At 34.3% G+C, this 19,010-nt stretch overlaps 1 protein-coding gene across 1 annotated transcript in view; it reads left to right on the top strand.

The window, feature by feature from the left end:
* LOC141409531 (deleted in azoospermia protein 1-like) overlaps window positions 1-19,010 on the top strand; it is a 55,843-nt gene that overhangs the window by 8,372 nt on the left and 28,461 nt on the right. Inside the window, exons 4-12 of the mRNA XM_074030528.1 lie at window positions 20-71; window positions 511-574; window positions 662-801; window positions 7,698-7,844; window positions 8,116-8,207; window positions 8,762-8,813; window positions 9,253-9,316; window positions 9,404-9,543; window positions 18,603-18,749. Coding sequence (XP_073886629.1) covers window positions 20-71; window positions 511-574; window positions 662-801; window positions 7,698-7,844; window positions 8,116-8,207; window positions 8,762-8,813; window positions 9,253-9,316; window positions 9,404-9,543; window positions 18,603-18,749 — 898 coding nt within the window. The remainder of the gene's footprint in view (window positions 1-19; window positions 72-510; window positions 575-661; window positions 802-7,697; window positions 7,845-8,115; window positions 8,208-8,761; window positions 8,814-9,252; window positions 9,317-9,403; window positions 9,544-18,602; window positions 18,750-19,010) is intronic.

A 19,010-nucleotide genomic window follows, 5' to 3' on the forward strand; every position in this document is an offset into this window, starting at 1 on the left:
CTGTCTTCTGCCTTTATAGCTATGGATTTGTTTCCTTTTTTAATGACGTGGATGTCCAGAAGATAGTAGAAGTAAGTAATCTAACAGGAAAATCTCTTTTTTATTTTACTGATACGACATTTAGTCTTAGTGATATACTCAGTGTTGTGTAAAATTGGAGAACGATATGATACACTCTGTGTTCAAAACCGAAACTTAGAGTAACCTCACATAACTTGTTAGATCCTGTTTATTTTTGACTGGTCACCTAGGTTCATGGACTACAGACAGGAAGGGTTGGAGATAGAGTGATGAAAAGTTTCTGATCGACTTTCACTTGATGCGTGTTGATACTGATTAGAGTAGTAAGGGTAAGTAAGGTAGCTTCAGGGTGACCAACTTTAATTTGGTGTGTAATTGTCACCGATCTTCTTTGATAATAGGAACTTTGGAAGGCTTTAGGTATTTACCCAAGTCTCGGAAGTCAAGACTTGAAAATTGATTCTCATTTTGTTACTGTTTTATTTTCAGTCACAGATACATTTCCATGGTAAAAAGCTGAAGCTGGGCCCTGCAATCAGGAAACAAAAATTATGTGAGTAGGAAAAGAAATTGTTATTTTTTGACACGTGTAGCTTTTCAAATAACTGAAACTAGGCTTTTTATTCTTGCTTTTTATAAGGTGCTCGTCATGTGCAGCGACGTCCTTTGGTATTTAATCCTCCTCCTCCACCACAGTTTCAGAATGTCTGGAGTAATCCAAACGCTGAAAATTACCTGCAGCCCCCAATAACGCTGAATCCTGTAACTCAGTATGTTCAGGTGAGAACTGCTTACGTTCCTGTTCTCTTGTTTATCGTAGTCATTGTACCCTCTGTGGAATTGTATCTACACTTTCCCTAGTAAGTGGCAATAGAATCCCTGTTTGAGTACTCTGGGTGATGGGAAATTTACTACTGTTGTTAGAAATTTCTTATTCTTAGTGTTTGTTATATGAGCTAAAAACCTTCAATATGCTTTGTAAGTCGTTCTCTTAGAAATGACCTCTGTAGACACATGAACAAATCTCTTTTTATGTCTTCCTTTTTCACCCCATATAATTAAACCTAAAGTAGAATTTGGAAGCAGCTCTCCTTATATGTCTACATAGTTTATTGTTCTCTAAGTTTAGCAATTAATCTAGCTAGTCTGTACCTACAGTGATTCTAGATGCCTCCTCATATACATTAGTGACTTCTGGATATATTCTGGTTCTGGAATGGTTAGATTTCTGACCTATTTTACTCTCTCGGTAAATCTCATGAGTTTCTGGCATGTAATTTTTCTGATGCTGGTTGCTTTGATATGTAAAGTAGGATTTGACATACTCTATCACTCATTGGTGATCAGTAACGTTTATTTTCTTCTTCATTCTATTTATGCGTTAGTTTAAAAGACATTTTCTTTTTTTTTTTTTTTTTTTGAGATGGAGTCTCACTGTGTCGCCCAGGCTGGAGCTGCAAGCTCCGCCTCCTGGGTTCACGCCATTCTCTTGCCTCAGCCTCCGAGTAGCTGGGACTACAGGCGCCCGCCACCTCGCCTGGTTAATTTTTTTTTTTTTTTTTTTTGGATTTTTTAGTAGAGACGGGGTTTCACAATGTTAGCCAGCATGGTCTCGATCTCCTGACCTCGTGATCTGCCCGTCTCGGCCTCCCAAAGTGCTGGGATTACATTTTCATTGATGGAAAATATGGTAACAAAATAGTAGTGAAATAGTTTTTCGGAGTCTCTCATTTGTTGAAAATTTTCCATGTACTTGAAATGTGTAGGGCATACCACTTCTTTTTCCTTCTCTGAACAATGGCTAGAAAAAAAGCTCTACTTGTTTCTAACATGTAATGTGAGCCATCACTGAATCTGGGTGTATTCACTATTGCTGCTACCTGTATGTTTTCAATTAGTGAATGTTTATTGAAAAATAGAAGACATTTTACTGTCTCTTTTCCAGTTGTGGATTATCTACTGCCATTAGTTTTTGGTAATGAAGTACAGAGAAAGCCATAATATCTGTAGAAGAACTGCAGTGTTACCCTATACTATTATCAAATACACAACATCTAGAAGTATTTTGCCAAAGAAATAGCAAATGTATTAATTTAGCTTAAGTTGAAATCTATCCTAAGGGAGCCTTATTAACAGTGTAAGAAATAACTTCTGGGTGGGCATATGCACACGGTATAAATAAGGTAAACTTTGCCTGGTGAAATAGTCACTTCTTTTGTCATTTGTCTGTTCTACCTCATGACTCAAAGGGTAGCATTTGACCGAGAATATTTCTTTCTTCATACGTCAGTCCATTTAGAATTCTGCATTGCTGTATATAGAAAAATAATAGTTTAAAGTTTTTCATATTTTTGTTCTGTTGGGAATGAGGTTTCTTTCTAATTTAAAAAAATGTTTTACCACATTAACCCATTCTTTCTGTCAACTTTATTTTCAGGCATATCCTACTTATCTAATTTCACCAGGCGCGGTCATCATTGGATATCAGTTGCCTGTGTATAATTATCGGGCACTTGAAAAGGGAGGAAAATGATTTACTGTCAGATACTATTGAGGCCTTCAACTTGATTATACAAATTGCTTGAATGATTCGTCATTTTAAGCTAGTGAAATGTACCTAAAATTTAAGAAAATACTTAGAATTAGTGTAGTGAAGACCTCTGTATTGTTTAGAAGTGATGAAATTACATTTTTACAACAATATACCTAGCATTAACTTTCCTCTAGAACAGTTTTCTGAGATTTGGTGTTCCCTTCTTTGTTTCAGCATGTATTTTTTTTTTTTATCTTTGCTGTCAAAGAGCTGAAACATCCAGACTGACTTTCAGGAATTTTGTATAGACAGAGAGTGAAATAAAACCGTTAACCCAATTCTTGGAGCACACAGTTCCAAATGTATTTTTATTTTAGCTTGCTGCTTCATGATAGTAGTTCTCTGGGTCTGTTTTCATAAGTATGATTGTATATATGACCCATAATCGTATCTATGGTAATAAATTCAAATAAATATCTTTGAGATTTTCCCAATGCCAACCCCAGAAAACTGGAGAAGAGGTGTGGTTTTTCATATCGAAGTAACAACAAGAACGTCAGGAATTGGACACCTAAAGTAGTTTTTTTTCCTGTTCTGTTTCTTTTGTTATAATAACAAATGAAAGGAACCAGAATATGTACTTCAGAAATATTGTGTATCTCATGTGTTTTTTAAAACGTGAAGGAGTATTTGAATGATTTTTGTTTTCTGTGTCTACTAAAAACTATAATACTTAGCCAGGTGGGGTGGTGCACACTTATAATCCCAACTACTCGGGGGGCTGAGGCAGCAGAATCACTTGATCCTGGGAAGCAGATTGCCATGAGCTGAGATCCTGCCACTGCACTCCAGCCTAGGCAACAAAGGGAGACTCAGTCTCAAAAAAAATAACAAATGCTATGAATATCTTTGTGTAAATATGTTGGCACCCTTGTCCTATGAATTACTTGAGATTAATTGCTATGAGTGGAATTGCTAGGTGAAAGCACTTTGCCCTTTTATGACAACTTTATAACAAATTCTGCTCGTTATTATACTGGTGAGTATCCCTGCCTATCAAATTATAATATACCTTTTCCATGGAACTCTTGGTAAATCATGTAGTAGTATTTTCTCACTGATGGTGTTTAGAGTGCTGTCTTTTCCACACCCATTTCAGTGAAAGTTATTAGGATTTATTAAATTGTCAGCCTAATGGCTGGAAAATATTACATTATGTTGATGTGCACTTTTTAAAATCATCAGTGAAGTTGACCATTGATTGTTAGCTTTTTAAATCACCTTTTTAATTTTGTTTTTATTGATAAAAGCTTTGTATTAGTATTGACTTTTGTCATACATAGTGGAACAAATATGTAATAGTAATAAGGAGGTACCCTGGTACCCTTATCTTATTCCTAATTTCAGTTGAGTTGACTCAACTATTTCACTTGCAAGTTTCATGATACGGTAGAATTAGATTGCTAGAAAATAAGATTCCTCTATTTCTGTTTCACTTGGGTTTTTAAATAATTTAAAAATGAATGCTGTATTTTATCAGATGATACTCAGTGATAAAGTAACGTATCCTGCGAATGGAGTATTCTTGCATTCCCAATATAAACTTAAACTCTTTATGTGCTGCTGGAAATTCGCATTTGTGTTGAGGGCAGGGATGGATCATCTGGATGAGGCTTTGTTACTTATATGCTTTTAGCTTTGTAAAATGTGTTGAGAAATACTTTTTTCCTCTTTGAATATAGAGTTCATGCATAGTATTCTTTTGTTATCTGTGGCCACAACCCATTTTGCAGGTCTCGTATATACTTTTGCTTTCTTTCTTTTTCTTGCTTAGTTTTGCCAGGATTGTTTATTGCTTGAATTTCATCCTCCACACCCCCGCTCCCCGAGAATCTGCTTTTGGATTTACAGAAAGTTTTGATTCTGATTTTCACGTCATGTTTTCTTAACTTTAGCATGCTCTTTATTTGCTCCTCTTCCTGTTGCTGTGAGTGTAACTTTGATGACTACTAATGACAGACTTTTTCCTGGTCAGTTTGTCTAAATATCAGTTCGCTTCCATGTTCACATAGTAATTGAATTAGGTAATACTGGCAAAGGAGCTGACATCCTAGGAGTTTAAATAATGATAATTTTTTTCCAGCTTTTAGCCATTTTGTCACTTTGTTGTCCACATATAACAAGGAATATATTTGCTCTAAGAGCAATGAGAGTTCTGTATATGATAGTCTTGAAGCTCACGCCGTTTACTAATCCAACATTTCTCATTTCAAAATTTGCCAACTCACTTGAAGATATGATTAAGAGAATTATTTCTTTAATGCAGTTTGTTTTCAGGATGCTATTGACGGTTGCGATAATACTGTCTTTAAAATGAAACTTTTGCTTTTCCTAAGCATTCATTTATATTTTTGATCATAGTTTAAAACTAACCAAAGCTAGTCTATTGATTGTAGATTTTTTATTGTATATTATGTAAGTATGTATTAATACACACACAGTAGGAATTGAACAGTTCATGCTAATCAAGCCATGGTAAAAATGAAGCAAAAATTGAAGTACATTGCTTACTTTGCTAGCTTTGAGTGCAGCCTGCTGGCTGAGTACTAGGACATGATGGTAACTTCCTTAATTTAAAATGTTACGGTGCTTTTAAAGTGATTCGGTGAATTTTGTGTGTAGGATTCCAGTTAAGCAGGCAGCCAGTTTGCAAGATCCAAGCTAAAGTCAAATTTCTTACAATATCAAATGCCCTTTTTCCTCTTTACCAAACCACTGTTGTTTCCAGTATCCATTTTACAATTGTGTAGAGTATGAGAATCAGAAGAGACCCCAGATCTTTTCCCAACCATTCATTTTCAAGCAAGGAAGCTGAAACTTAGGTCATGAAAAGATTTACTTTACTGAACAGTGGAAATCAGGTCCTTCCCAAACAACAATTTTCCTCTACAATTCCTGTGGTACTGTCACAAGGTCTCTTAACCACACCCTTTTCAAATTTTGGACCAAATAATTCCTTATTGTAGGAGGCTGTCCTTACGTTATAGGATGTGCAGTAGTATCCCTGGCCCTTCAGCCCAGCAGATTCCAGGAATACATCTCAGTTGTGACAGCCAATCTCTGAACATCGCTAATTGCCCCTGGGACTCAAAAATCTTCCCCAGTTGAGAATCAGTACATTTCCATATCCTCTCATAATCTGACACAGTTTTGTGCCAGATGTTACACTTCTCAATTAAAATACATCCAGACACTATGGTGCAGAGACACTACTGTAATATAGCTTGTTTATCAAAGGCAAACATATCCAAAATTCATCCACAAATGAAGGGGGAATTGAAAAGGAGTAAAAGAAACTACAAGAACTTCAGAATTTCTTTTTTTTTTTTAATTCTGTTTGGGATTTCTGAATGAACTGAGAAGAGATTGGTAAATTGTAGGGAAGGGAAATCTAATCAGGTTCCCAGCAGTCCAAGATAATGCAGCTTAATACCATTTAGAAAAACAGTAAGGTAAGACGTTTTTAGAAAAGGAAGATTTTTAGAAATCGTTTTTTAAATTTTTCTTCCACATCATTGTCATGAAATGGCCCTATTAAAGGAAAGAATAAGGAATTAGTTACAAACCCTGAATAGCAAGTACAAGCCCAAAAGAATAGAGAAAAGCAGTAAACTCGGCTTTCGTTGATTTGACAACCTAGATTTCATCACTAGTAAAGCTGCGTAGAATCAGTAACTTCTAGCATCTAATTAACAAAGCAGGAACTCTTACTTTCTTATTAACTTCTGTAACATCACTGTGCTTTTTAAAAGGATACACAGTTTCTTTTGTTTTCTTTCAAACAGGTATATGTGTAATAACTTACTCTTTACAGCCTTTTGTACTTTTTATAGTCAACAGGCACTTCACCAATGATTTTAAATTAATGATGTGTCACAATTTCCTGATGTTTCCATTAGTTCTTAATTAAAATTTCTTCAAAATAAGTCAGCTAAAATAGTAAAGCCTAAAAAGACACTTGAAAAATAATCTACTGAAAATAAATTCAAATAACAGGACACTAACCTACACTGACATACCACTTTTACCACTTTATATGTACAAAATGAATTTACAGAAGTTACCTCGTTTCATTCTCAAAGCAGTTTTCCCAGAGATACACAGCTGGCAAGTCAGCGGCTTATAACCACTTACCTGTAAGGGACATAAACTTAGATCTCCTGGCTAAGTTAATTTTTGTTTCACTATGCCATATTGTTTCTCCAACATGTATAGTACTTATGAATACTACTTCAGAAAATTTTTCATTGACGTTAGAGTCTGCTGTGGAAAGTATAAAGACAGCTCTGATCAGAACCTAGAAAATTAATGAGTTATATGTATGTGGTTTTTTTATCTGAAAATAAAGATGGTATCATTTATATCCGTCAGTCCATTGTGAAAATTAGAATTACCATTGGACAATTTGGTGTTACTTAGGAAGAAAAACGTGATTTCAAAGGTGCTTTGAACACCCTAGCGTTAGGGAGGAGGATTATAACCCTTTTTTTAGAAGGAGCTGTGACATCTGAGCAAGTAATGTTTCTGTGATCCATTTCCAAAGTAAAGCAGGCATACGAATACACGGAGTGTTAACATTATAAAAACTCATGTTAATTTTGGTGAAAAAGGCAAAGCAAGACAAATTGGTTTAAAACTTTGAGGCTTACTTTCTTTTCGGTGTGGCTTTTTTGTTTTCAGATTTATCCTTAGTCTAGTCAGTAAAGTAGAAAGTAGTTTATGTTTACAGAACAGGATGATTTTAGTAACTAAGTTTTAAAAATCTGAACTTTCTAGTTATTTTAACTAATTCACATAGTATTTTCACAAATACCAAATGAGTATTCTTCCACAGCATTGTACAAAACTCGGTGATGAGTGGCACTGGGTTTAAGAAAGTGCTATATGCTTTGGTTAAAATTCCATGCTGATGTACTCTGATTAGTTTAAATCCGGAGCCTGAACTAAACGGCACTGGTGACTAATTTACAGTGAAAGTAATCTATATAAAATATTTTATACTTAAAATACAAAAATTGTATTTCACATCATGTTTGGGTTTTGCCTATGTATGTAATTATGATGTTTACTTTCCAAATTACAGTCTGCTGCAAATCCTGAGACTCCAAACTCAACCATCTCCAGAGAGACCAGCACCCAGTCTGCATCAGCTGCAGCTAGCCACGGCCATGTTTTACCAGAAGGCAAAATCATGCCAAACACTGTTTTTGTTGGTGGAATTGATGATAGGGTATTGTATTCATACTTCATTTTTATCTTAAAATACATTATGAACAATGGGATTTGAGCCCTGTTATTGATTTAATGTTTTTTGTATTTCATGGAGGTTTAGAATTGGTTTTACGTTTGATCCATAGGTACTAAAAATATCTTTGAAAAAAAGCCACTCATTTGGGGATAAATGTGCGGAGAAATTTTTGCCTTATGGTATTGAAGTTATGGTGAAAGTGAAATTTTTGAATGCTCTATTTTTACTCTTAAAGTTCAATTCTTTTCCATAGATGGATGAAACTGAGATTAGAAGCTACTTTGGTAGATACGGTTCAGTGAAAAAAGTGAAGATAATCACGGATCGAACTGGTGTGTCCAAAGGGTGAGTAATTTTATCAAAAATATCTGAAGTCTAGTCACCTACAGGTATCAGAGAAGACTTCAAAACTGATATTCTGAAACTTGTGTAAATGAAATTTTTTGCCTCATTAATTTCTTTCATGTAGGGGATAAAATGTTATTACCAGCTCTTTTATTTTGTCATTTTTCTATTGTTTGTTTTTAAATGTCTCCAATTTTTATTTCATACAAGTGTATAATCAGTTTTTTCAAATAATTGTTTTCATCATACGCTGCACAGTATCTTAAATTTTAACCACGTTGTCTTAGATAGTGAAATTCATGTTCAAAGATAATAAATTTTTTGTTAATCAATGAAGTTTTCACACTGCCCTAATCTTAGCACACTTTGACATAGTTCCAATTAAGAAAAAGTAATATTTATAGAGGATCTGTCATGTACATCTTAACAAATACTTATCGTGGTATATTACTCATCTTTTGTTATGATCCCTTATGTATATGGAATAGTAGAATTTCTGGATCATGTACTCTATGATGGTGTATTTATACTTCACCTTTTCTCTGCCTTTATAGCTATGGATTTGTTTCCTTTTTTAATGACGTGGATGTCCAAAAGATAGTAGAAGTAAGTAATCTAATAGGAAAATCTCTTTTTTATTTTACTGATATGATATTTAGTTTTAATGATATACTCAGTGTTGTGTAAAATTGGAGAATGATATGATACACTCTCTGTTCAAAACCGAAACTTAGAGTAACCTCACATAACTTGTTAGATCCTGTTTATTTTTGACTGGTCACCTAGGTTCATGAACTACAGACAGGAAGGGTTGGAGATAGGGTGATGAAAAGTTACTGATCGACTTTCACTTGATGCGTGTTGATACTGATTAGAGTAGTAAGGGTAAATAAGGTAGCTTCAGGGTGACCAACTTTAATTTGGTGTGTAATTGTCACCGATCTTCTTTGATAATAGGAACTTTGGAAGGCTTTAGGTATTTACCCAAGTCTCGGAAGTCAAGACTTGAAAATTGATTCTCATTTTGTTACTGTTTTATTTTCAGTCACAGATACATTTCCATGGTAAAAAGCTGAAGCTGGGCCCTGCAATCAGGAAACAAAAATTATGTGAGTAGGAAAAGAAATTGTTATTTTTTGACACGTGTAGCTTTTCAAATAACTGAAACTAGGCTTTTTATTCTTGCTTTTTATAAGGTGCTCGTCATGTGCAGCGACGTCCTTTGGTATTTAATCCTCCTCCTCCACCACAGTTTCAGAATGTCTGGAGTAATCCAAACGCTGAAAATTACCTGCAGCCCCCAATAACGCTGAATCCTGTAACTCAGTATGTTCAGGTGAGAACTGCTTACGTTCCTGTTCTCTTGTTTATCGTAGTCATTGTACCCTCTGTGGAATTGTATCTACACTTTCCCTAGTAAGTGGCAATAGAATCCCTGTTTGAGTACTCTGGGTGATGGGAAATTTACTACTGTTGTTAGAAATTTCTTATTCTTAGTGTTTGTTATATGAGCTAAAAACCTTCAATATGCTTTGTAAGTCGTTCTCTTAGAAATGACCTCTGTAGACACATGAACAAATCTCTTTTTATGTCTTCCTTTTTCACCCCATATAATTAAACCTAAAGTAGAATTTGGAAGCAGCTCTCCTTATATGTCTACATAGTTTATTGTTTTCTAAGTTTAGCAATTAATCTAGCTAGTCTGTACTTAGAGTGATTTCCAGATGCCCTTCTCATATAAATTGGTGACTGGATATATTCTGGTTTTGAAATGGTTAGATTTCTGACCTATTTTACTCTCTCTGTAAATCTCATGAGTTTCTGGCATGTAATTTTTCTGATGCTGGTTGCTTTGATATGTAAAGTAGGATTTGACATACTCTATCACTCATTGGTGATCAGTAACGTTTATTTTCTTCTTCTTTCGTTCTGTTTATGCATTAGTTTAAAAGATATTTTCATTGATGGAAAATAATGTAACAAAATAGTAGTGAAATAGTTTTTCGGAGTCTCTCATTTTTTGAAAATTTTCCATTGTCTTGAAACGTGTAGGGTATACCACTTCTTCTTTTTCCTTCTCTGAACAATGACTAGAAAAAAAGCTCTACTTGTTTCTAACATGTACTATGAGCCATTATTGAATCTGGGTGTATTCATGTGTGCTGTTATCTGTATGTTTTCAATTAGTAGGTGTTTATTGAAAAATAGAAGACATTATACTGTGTCTTTTCCAGTTGTGGATTATCTACTGCCATTAGTTTTTGGTAATAAAGTACAGAGAAAGCCATAATATCTGTAGAAGAACTGCAATATTACCCTATACTATTGTCAAATACACAAGATCTAGAAGTATTTTGCCAAAGAAATAGCAAATGTATTAATTCAGCTTAAGTTGAAATCTATACTAATGGAGCCTAATCACCAGTGTAAGAAATAACTTCTGTGTGGGCATAAGTACATAGTATAAATAAGGTAAACTTTGCCTGGTGAAATAGTCACTTCTTTTGTCATTTGTCTGTTCTCCCTCCCGACCCAAAGGGTAGCATTTGACCGAGAATATTTTTTCCTGCGTAAAGTCAGTCCTTGATTTAGAATTCTGCATTGCTCTACCTAGAAAAATGATAAAGCTTTTCATATTTTTGTTATGTTGGGAATGATATTTATTTCTAATTTTAAAAAGTTTTACCATATTAACCCATTCTTTCTGTCAACTTTATTTTCAGGCATAGCCTACTTATCCAAATTCACCAGGTGTGGTCATCACTGGATATCAGTTGCCTGTGTAAAATTATCGGGCAATTGAAGAGGGAGGAAAATGATTTACTGTCAGATACTATTGAGGCCTTCAACTTGCTTATACAAATTGCTTGAATGATTCGTCATTTTAAGCTAGTGAAATGTACCTAAAATTTAAGAAAACACTTAGAATTCGTGTAATGAAGTCCACTGTATTATTTAGAAGTGATGAAATAAATATTTTTACAATATACTTAGCATTAACTTTTCTGTAGAACAGTTTTCTGAGATTTGGTGTTCCCCTCTTTCTTTCAGCATGTATTTTTTTTTTTTTTAATCTTTGCTGTCAAAGAGCTGAAACATCCAGACTGACTTTCATGAATTTTGTAGAGACAGGGAGTGAACTAAAACCATTACCCAATTCTTGGAGCACACAATTCCGATCGTATTTTTATTTTAGCTTGCTGCTTCATGATAGTAGTTCTCTGGGTCTCTTTCCAATGATACAACTGTATCTATGGCCCACAATCATATCTCTGGTAACAAATCAAAGAATTAATATCTTTGCGAGTTCCACAATGCCATCTGCAGAAACTCAGGGAAGAGATGAGGTTTTATATGTAGAAATAACAACAAGAATTTCAGGGATGAGAAACCTAAAGTACTACTTTTTTCTTACATATTTTTTTTTTATTAACCAAAGAGCCATCATGAGAAGTACTTCAATATTGTCTATCTCATGTGTTTTTGAAAATGTGTAGATATTGAAAACTAATACCTGAATAATTTTGGTTTCCTTTTTGTTTTTTTAAGATGCTTCCACAGTGGCCTGTTGGGGAGCAAAGGAGTTATGCTATACCTCCAGTAAAGTGAATGTGCCAAACATACACTCCCTGTTTTTTCTGGATTTTTTTCTATGTCACATATGCCTATAAATATTTTTGAATCGTTCTTTATATTAGTGTGGTATGTTCTGTTACTTTCGTTTTCACCCAATGATAAACTCCTATGGGAGCAACAGTGCCTTTTTCTCTCTTAGGATTTTGCATGCTTAAGCAATGGCTGTTCCACATAATGATAAGAGTTCAGTTACTTGATAGACTATATAAGCCATGAAAGGTGGTATTAATATGACCTTAAAATGAGCGTGTATCTTCCTGGAATCTGTCTCTGGGTTTACCATCCGTAAAAAAAAAAAAAAAAAAAAAAAAAAAAATTGTTGAAGAGAAACAAATGTTTTGCTGTTAATTACTCTTAAATAAGGACAGGAAGAAAAATGTATTACTTCTAAAACACCTGAGCTGCTTTCCCCCCATAGGAACTAGTTCTGAAAATATTTGAAAGCAGCTGTCTTCATGTGTCTGTCTAGTTTATTCTTCTCTAAGGTTAGCAGTACATCCAGCTGTTCTGTTCTTGCAGTGATTTCCAGATGCTTCCTCATATAGATTGCTGACTTCTGGATATATTCTGGTTGTGGAATGGGTAGATTTCTCATGTGTTTTACTGTATTTATAAATCCTGTGAGTTCCTGGCCTCTAATTTCTCTGATCCTGGTCACTTTGATATGTAAAGTAGGATTTGACATACTCTTGTCACTTATTGGTGATAAGTAATGTTTATTTTCTTTTTAGCTTGTTTTATTTATGTCTTAGTTTAAAAGACACTTTCTTCAATGGAAAATGAAGTCACAAAATAGTAATGAAATAGTTCTTCAGTGTCTCCCATTTGTTGACATTTTCCGTGTACTTTAAACATGTAGGGTATATCTCTGCTTCTTTTTTTTCTCTGAACGATGGCTAGAAAAAAAGCCTTCCTTGTTTCTAACATTTACTGTGAGCCATTACTTAATCTGGATGTGTTCATGTGTGCTGCTGCCTATACGTTTTCAATCAGTAAGTATTTATTGAAAGATAGAAGACATTATACTGTCTCTTTTCCAGTTTTGAGGTATATTCTCCCCTTAGTTTTTCGAAGTGAAGTACAGAAAAAATAATAATATTTGTAAGAGAACTTCATATTACCCTATAGTATTGTCAAATACAAAACTCCTTACAAATATTTTAACCAAGAGATAGCAAATGTGTTAATTTGACTTACATTGAAATTTGTCTTAAATAGAGGCTCATCACCAGCATAAGAAATAACTTCTGGGTGGGCATAAAAGTACACAGGATAAATAAGGACAACTTGTCTGGTGAAATAGTCTCTTTTGTCATTTGTCTGTTCCCCCTCCCCACCCAAAGGGTAGCAATTCACAGAATATTTCTTTCTTCATAAAATCAGTCACTCATTTAGAATTCTGCAATGCTGTATATAGAAAACAATGTTTTAAAGTTTTTCATATTTTTTTATTTTGGGAATGGTATTTCTAATTAACAAAATATTTTACTGTATTCATTTGTTCTTACTGGAAAACTTTTATTTTTAGGCATATCCTCCTTATCCACATTCAGCAGTTCAGGTCATCAGTAGATATCATTTACCTGTATATAATTATCAGGTAGTTTAAGAGGGAGTAAAATGATTTACTTTCAGGTATTATTGAGGCCTTTGTTTATACAAATTGCTTGAATAGTTTGCTATTTTAAATTAGTGAAAGGTACCTAAAATTTAAGAAAACACTTAGAATTAGTCTAGAATGAAGACCTCTGTATTACTTAGAAGTAATTGACTAATATTTTGACAGGAATGCACTTAGCAATAACTTTACTATAGAATAGTTTTTTTGAGACTTGGTGTCCCCTTCTATATTGTAGCATGGTATATTTTCATCTTTGCTGTCAAATAGCTAAAACATCCAGACTGACTTTTATCAATTTTTTAGAGAGACGGAGTGAAATAAAATTACTACCTGATTTTTAGAGCACAGAATTTGAATTACATTTTTATTTTAGCTGGCTGCTTCATGATAGTAGTTCTCTGGGTCTGTTTTTATAGGTACGACTATATATATGACCCATAATCGTATCTATGGTAATAAATTCAAATAACAAATATCTTGGAGATTCCATGATACCAACCCCAGAAAATTGGGTAAGAGGTGAGGTTTTGCATATCGAAGTAACAAGAACGTCAGGGATTGGAAACCTAAAGTAGTTTTTTTTCCTGTTCTGTTTCTTTTGTTATAATAACAAATGAAAGGAACCAGAATATGTACTTCAGAAATATTGTGTATCTCATGTGTTTTTTAAAACGTGAAGGAGTATTTGAATGATTTTTGTTTTCTGTGTCTACTAAAAACTATAATACTTAGCCAGGTGGGGTGGTGCACACTTATAATCCCAACTACTCGGGGGGCTGAGGCAGCAGAATCACTTGATCCTGGGAAGCAGATTGCCATGAGCTGAGATCCTGCCACTGCACTCCAGCCTAGGCAACAAAGGGAGACTCAGTCTCAAAAAAAATAACAAATGCTATGAATATCTTTGTGTAAATATGTTGGCACCCTTGTCCTATGAATTACTTGAGATTAATTGCTATGAGTGGAATTGCTAGGTGAAAGCACTTTGCCCTTTTATGACAACTTTATAACAAATTCTGCTCGTTATTATACTGGTGAGTATCCCTGCCTATCAAATTATAATATACCTTTTCCATGGAACTCTTGGTAAATCATGTAGTAGTATTTTCTCACTGATGGTGTTTAGAGTGCTGTCTTTTCCACACCCATTCCAGTGAAAGTTATTAGGATTTATTAAATTGTCAGCCTAATGGCTGGAAAATATTACATTATGTTGATGTGCACTTTTTAAAATCATCAGTGAAGTTGACCATTGATTGTTAGCTTTTTAAATCACCTTTTTAATTTTGTTTTTATTGATAAAAGCTTTGTATTAGTATTGACTTTTGTCATACATAGTGGAACAAATATGTAATAGTAATAAGGAGGTACCCTGGTACCCTTATCTTATTCCTAATTTCAGTTGAGTTGACTCAACTATTTCACTTGCAAGTTTCATGATACGGTAGAATTAGATTGCTAGAAAATAAGATTCCTCTATTTCTGTTTCACTTGGGTTTTTAAATAATTTAAAAATGAATGCTGTATTTTATCAGATGATACTCAGTGATAAAGTAACGTATCCTGCGAATGGAGTATTCTTGCATTCCCAATATAAACTTAAACTCTTTATGTGCTGCTGGAAATTCGCATTTGTGTTGAGGGCAGGGATGGATCATCTGGATGAGGCTTTGTTACTTATATGCTTTTAGCTTTGTAAAATGTGTTGAGAAATACTTTTTTCCTCTTTGAATATAGAGTTCATGCATAGTATTCTTTTGTTATCTGTGGCCACAACCCATTTTGCAGGTCTCGTATATACTTTTGCTTTCTTTCTTTTTCTTGCTTAGTTTTGCCAGGATTGTTTATTGCTTGAATTTCATCCTCCACACCCCCGCTCCCCGAGAATCTGCTTTTGGATTTACAGAAAGTTTTGATTCTGATTTTCACGTCATGTTTTCTTAACTTTAGCATGCTCTTTATTTGCTCCTCTTCCTGTTGCTGTGAGTGTAACTTTGATGACTACTAATGACAGACTTTTTCCTGGTCAGTTTGTCTAAATATCAGTTCGCTTCCATGTTCACATAGTAATTGAATTAGGTAATACTGGCAAAGGAGCTGACATCCTAGGAGTTTAAATAATGATAATTTTTTTCCAGCTTTTAGCCATTTTGTCACTTTGTTGTCCACATATAACAAGGAATATATTTGCTCTAAGAGCAATGAGAGTTCTGTATATGATAGTCTTGAAGCTCACGCCGTTTACTAATCCAACATTTCTCATTTCAAAATTTGCCAACTCACTTGAAGATATGATTAAGAGAATTATGTCTTTAATGCAGTTTGTTTTCAGGATGCTATTGACGGTTGCGATAATACTGTCTTTAAAATGAAACTTTTGCTTTTCCTAAGCATTCATTTATATTTTTGATCATAGTTTAAAACTAACCAAAGCTAGTCTATTGATTGTAGATTTTTTATTGTATATTATGTAAGTATGTATTAATACACACACAGTAGGAATTGAACAGTTCATGCTAATCAAGCCATGGTAAAAATGAAGCAAAAATTGAAGTACATTGCTTACTTTGCTAGCTTTGAGTGCAGCCTGCTGGCTGAGTACTAGGACATGATGGTAACTTCCTTAATTTAAAATGTTACGGTGCTTTTAAAGTGATTCGGTGAATTTTGTGTGTAGGATTCCAGTTAAGCAGGCAGCCAGTTTGCAAGATCCAAGCTAAAGTCAAATTTCTTACAATATCAAATGCCCTTTTTCCTCTTTACCAAACCACTGTTGTTTCCAGTATCCATTTTACAATTGTGTAGAGTATGAGAATCAGAAGAGACCCCAGATCTTTTCCCAACCGTTCATTTTCAAGCAAGGAAGCTGAAACTTAGGTCATGAAAAGATTTACTTTACTGAACAGTGGAAATCAGGTCCTTCCCAAACAACAATTTTCCTCTACAATTCCTGTGGTACTGTCACAAGGTCTCTTAACCACACCCTTTTCAAATTTTGGACCAAATAATTCCTTATTGTAGGAGGCTGTCCTTACGTTATAGGATGTGCAGTAGTATCCCTGGCCCTTCAGCCCAGCAGATTCCAGGAATACATCTCAGTTGTGACAGCCAATCTCTGAACATCGCTAATTGCCCCTGGGACTCAAAAATCTTCCCCAGTTGAGAATCAGTACATTTCCATATCCTCTCATAATCTGACACAGTTTTGTGCCAGATGTTACACTTCTCAATTAAAATACATCCAGACACTATGGTGCAGAGACACTACTGTAATATAGCTTGTTTATCAAAGGCAAACATATCCAAAATTCATCCACAAATGAAGGGGGAATTGAAAAGGAGAAAAAGAAACTACAAGAACTTCAGAATTTCTTTTTTTTTTTTAATTCTGTTTGGGATTTCTGAATGAACTGAGAAGAGATTGGTAAATTGTAGGGAAGGGAAATCTAATCAGGTTCCCAGCAGTCCAAGATAATGCAGCTTAATACCATTTAGAAAAACAGTAAGGTAAGACGTTTTTAGAAAAGGAAGATTTTTAGAAATCGTTTTTTAAATTTTTCTTCCACATCATTGTCATGAAATGGCCCTATTAAAGGAAAGAATAAGGAATTAGTTACAAACCCTGAATAGCAAGTACAAGCCCAAAAGAATAGAGAAAAGCAGTAAACTCGGCTTTCGTTGATTTGACAACCTAGATTTCATCACTAGTAAAGCTGCGTAGAATCAGTAACTTCTAGCATCTAATTAACAAAGCAGGAACTCTTACTTTCTTATTAACTTCTGTAACATCACTGTGCTTTTTAAAAGGATACACAGTTTCTTTTGTTTTCTTTCAAACAGGTATATGTGTAATAACTTACTCTTTACAGCCTTTTGTACTTTTTATAGTCAACAGGCACTTCACCAATGATTTTAAATTAATGATGTGTCACAATTTCCTGATGTTTCCATTAGTTCTTAATTAAAATTTCTTCAAAATAAGTCAGCTAAAATAGTAAAGCCTAAAAAGACACTTGAAAAATAATCTACTGAAAATAAATTCAAATAACAGGACACTAACCTACACTGACATACCACTTTTACCACTTTATATGTACAAAATGAATTTACAGAAGTTACCTCGTTTCATTCTCAAAGCAGTTTTCCCAGAGATACACAGCTGGCAAGTCAGCGGCTTATAACCACTTACCTGTAAGGGACATAAACTTAGATCTCCTGGCTAAGTTAATTTTTGTTTCACTATGCCATATTGTTTCTCCAACATGTATAGTACTTATGAATACTACTTCAGAAAATTTTTCATTGACGTTAGAGTCTGCTGTGGAAAGTATAAAGACAGCTCTGATCAGAACCTAGAAAATTAATGAGTTATATGTATGTGGTTTTTTTATCTGAAAATAAAGATGGTATCATTTATATCCGTCAGTCCATTGTGAAAATTAGAATTACCATTGGACAATTTGGTGTTACTTAGGAAGAAAAACGTGATTTCAAAGGTGCTTTGAACACCCTAGCGTTAGGGAGGAGGATTATAACCCTTTTTTTAGAAGGAGCTGTGACATCTGAGCAAGTAATGTTTCTGTGATCCATTTCCAAAGTAAAGCAGGCATACGAATACACGGAGTGTTAACATTATAAAAACTCATGTTAATTTTGGTGAAAAAGGCAAAGCAAGACAAATTGGTTTAAAACTTTGAGGCTTACTTTCTTTTCGGTGTGGCTTTTTTGTTTTCAGATTTATCCTTAGTCTAGTCAGTAAAGTAGAAAGTAGTTTATGTTTACAGAACAGGATGATTTTAGTAACTAAGTTTTAAAAATCTGAACTTTCTAGTTATTTTAACTAATTCACATAGTATTTTCACAAATACCAAATGAGTATTCTTCCACAGCATTGTACAAAACTCGGTGATGAGTGGCACTGGGTTTAAGAAAGTGCTATATGCTTTGGTTAAAATTCCATGCTGATGTACTCTGATTAGTTTAAATCCGGAGCCTGAACTAAACGGCACTGGTGACTAATTTACAGTGAAAGTAATCTATATAAAATATTTTATACTTAAAATACAAAAATTGTATTTCACATCATGTTTGGGTTTTGCCTATGTATGTAATTATGATGTTTACTTTCCAAATTACAGTCTGCTGCAAATCCTGAGACTCCAAACTCAACCATCTCCAGAGAGACCAGCACCCAGTCTGCATCAGCTGCAGCTAGCCACGGCCATGTTTTACCAGAAGGCAAAATCATGCCAAACACTGTTTTTGTTGGTGGAATTGATGATAGGGTATTGTATTCATACTTCATTTTTATCTTAAAATACATTATGAACAATGGGATTTGGGCCTTGTTACTGATGTAATTTTTTGTGTGTGTGTATTTCATGGAGGTTTAGAATTGGTTTTACATTTGACCCATTGGTACTAAAAATATCTTTTCTTTTTTTTTTTTTTTTTTGAGACGCAGTCTTGTTCTGTCTCCTAGGCTGGAGTGCAGTGGCCGGATCTCAGTTCACTGCAAGCTCCGCCTCCCGGGTTTATGCCGTTCT

Source organism: Macaca fascicularis, chromosome Y (assembly GCF_037993035.2).
Source record: "Macaca fascicularis isolate 582-1 chromosome Y, T2T-MFA8v1.1".
Classification (NCBI taxonomy): domain Eukaryota; kingdom Metazoa; phylum Chordata; class Mammalia; order Primates; family Cercopithecidae; genus Macaca; species Macaca fascicularis.